Source organism: Blennius ocellaris, assembly GCF_963422515.1.
Source record: "Blennius ocellaris genome assembly, chromosome: 2".
In the NCBI taxonomy this organism is placed as follows: Eukaryota; Metazoa; Chordata; class Actinopteri; order Blenniiformes; family Blenniidae; genus Blennius; species Blennius ocellaris.
The window spans coordinates 32,998,223-33,001,108 of record NC_137651.1 but is presented as its reverse complement, the minus strand read 5'-3'; the positions used below and the strand labels follow the sequence as shown (position 1 = coordinate 33,001,108).

Below are 2,886 nucleotides of genomic sequence, written 5' to 3'. Positions count from 1 at the left end.
ACACACACACACAGAGACACACACACACACACACACACACACACAGACACACACACACACAGACACACACACACACACACACAGACACACACACACACAGACACACACACAGACACACACACACACACACACACACACACACACACACACACACAGACACACACACACAGACACACACACACACACACAGAGACACACACACACAGACACACACACACACACACACACACAGACACACACACACACAGACACACACACAGACACAGACACACACACACACAGACACACACACACAGACACACACACACACACACACACACACAGACACACACACACACAGACACACACACACACACACACACACACACACACCTCGCCGGGTTTCACCGCTGAACACGACGGACTGTAATCAATGATCAATAACCTTTAACTTCACGAGCTCATTCGCGTTAATGAACGCCTATGACGTCACGCTTGTGCTTCTCGTGTCGCTCTATTTCAAATTCAGTCACTTGGACTTTGAATTCCGAGTTCAGTGTTTCTGAGACTCGAGCTGCGATTATGAGGCTTTTTTCAAGATATTCTGCAGCTTTACTTTATCTTTTATTATTCTGGCTTTTAAAATGAAGCTCATCCAAATGTCGCTTAAGATTAATAGAGATAAACACGTGCAGCAAGACACGATATTCAGTCACATTAAAGACACGTAAATCTGTTTAATATTATTCTGGGTTAGTTTAGTCCTTAAATTGTCAGAATTTGTTGTCAAAATTATAATGGAACCTCTATTTGTGGCCTGTTGCCGAATAAAACTGGAGCAACGTGACCTATTATATCATCAATCAATAGTTTTGGTCCAGAAAACGACAACATTAGTGTAAAATACAAAATATTGCAGAGTTTGGATGATTTAATTTGTTATTTAATTGTCTTTTTTGGTTTATTATGGAGCTGTTTTGGTTTTAAAACGACTTAAAGTAACTTCCCGCGAGCCGGCGGCCAGCAGACGTTCCGCTGCTTCACACTTCATTTCTGCCACGAGGATCTTTAGTTGAACACAAACGTCCTCGTGTTTTGTTTTTGTTTTTAAACACTCATACATCAGATCAGGTCAATCGTTTATCCTTAAAAACATTAAGTAACGTTTAATAATCTACAAATTCAAATGAATCCTGCAACACCCCTTCGTTCCAGACCCAGGCTCTCGGGCCCTCGAGCTTTTCTGATCCGCGGAGCTTCGTCTGCTGAAACCGCGTGTTTCCGGCTCGCCGCAAACTGTGGCCTGAACGGAGGCGGAGTCTCAATGAGACGCGGAGTGACGAGTCAGGAAGTCCGTTCCGCAGTTTGCGGTCAGCTTCAGCGTGCTACGGAACTTAGCGCCGTTGTGCTAAGCGGCTTAACGTGACAGCGCGTCGCCGTTCGGGCGGATTTTACGCTCAAAACATCGCAAAGTATCGACGTGAATGTTTGTGAAGCCGTTTGTCCGGCGAGGCGGACGTTCTGCCGCCGGACGAGGAGAACCACTCGCTCCTCCGCGGAAGCGGGCGATTCACACCTCCGCCGCGCCGCGTCCTCCTCCGCCGCGCTGAACTCCCTGAAAATAGTCCCGGTCATTTGTGTTTGTTAGAGCCGGACATGTTAAGATGGAACTGCTTTATTACGAGACGATGACGTCACGGAGCTCCAACACGTCGCACTCCTTCCTTTCCTCGCCTTCCACCGACCTCACGCTGCTTCTGAGACACAAACATGGAAATTCCCTGAAACGTTCCTACATTTCCTGTCCAGACCAGTTTCTTCCTGCTTCATGGAGAACCTGGAGTCACACTGGAAACTTTGGTGTTTGGTCACGTGACGACCTGGAACCTAAAGTCACTGAGCAGGACTACAGGACATGTAATCTGGATACTCAGAGAGAGAGAGGGAGAGGGAGAGAGAGAGAGAGAGACAGATTGAGAGAGAGAGAGAGAGAGTTTGTACGTTCGTCAAGCCGCCTGAATGGGGAAAAAAAACGTTAAATGTAGATTTTGTTGTTTAAATAAAGCGAACTGTGTTTCTGTCTTGCAGGAGTCGCCGTTGCCGCGACGACGAGCCGCTGACGACTTTCCTTTCCGAGAGATAAAAGCAAAACCGTTTCCTCCATGGGTTCCCGCAGCCAGGGCTTCTTCCACCACCACCCCCACCCACACCACCCCCACCCCCACCACCACCTCCAGCACCGCGGCTCCACGCTGCCGGCCGCCGTGCCGCGGCCGCCGCCGGAGGGCGGCGCCCTGCTGGGCGGCCTCGCCCAGATCACGCCGGCCCTCTTCCTGAGCCGCGGCAGCGTGGCGTCCAACCGCGGCCTGCTGCTGTCCAAGGGCATCACCTGCGTGGTGAACGCCACGGTGGAGCTGCCCAACTTCAACTGGCCCCGCGTGGAGTACGTCAAGGTGCCGCTGGCCGACGTGCCGCACTCGCCCATCTCGCTGTACTTCGACAGCGTGGCGGACAAGATCCACAGCGTGGGGCGGGGGCGCGGCGCCGTGCTGGTGCACTGCGCCGCCGGCGTCAGCCGCTCGGCGTCGCTCTGCCTGGCCTACCTCATGAAGTACCACCGCGTGTCGCTGGCCGAGGCGCACGCCTGGGTCCGGGCCCGCCGCCCCGTCATCCGGCCCAACGGCGGCTTCTGGCGCCAGCTCATCGAGTACGAGAGGAAGCTGTTCGGCAGGAACTCCGTCAAGATGGTGCAGACGCCCTACGGCGTGGTGCCCGACGTGTACGAGCCGGACCGCCGGGGTCTGGCGCCGTACTGGGGCCTGTGAGCGGGTCGGGGGGGAGGGGCGCTAGCCACAAGGGCGGAGCTCTACCCCCGCCCTTGTGGCTAGCGCCGGTGAGACGACCCGT

General features: G+C 53.5%; 1 protein-coding gene across 1 annotated transcript; it reads left to right on the top strand.

The window, feature by feature from the left end:
- The first annotated feature begins 2,072 nt into the window (after positions 1-2,072).
- Positions 2,073-2,810, top strand: dusp14 (dual specificity phosphatase 14). Its single transcript, XM_080514633.1, has one exon. It carries the CDS (start codon positions 2,142-2,144, stop codon positions 2,802-2,804), a length of 663 nt encoding a protein of 220 aa, XP_080370759.1. The 5' UTR covers positions 2,073-2,141; the 3' UTR covers positions 2,805-2,810.
- The last annotated feature ends 76 nt before the right edge of the window (positions 2,811-2,886 follow it).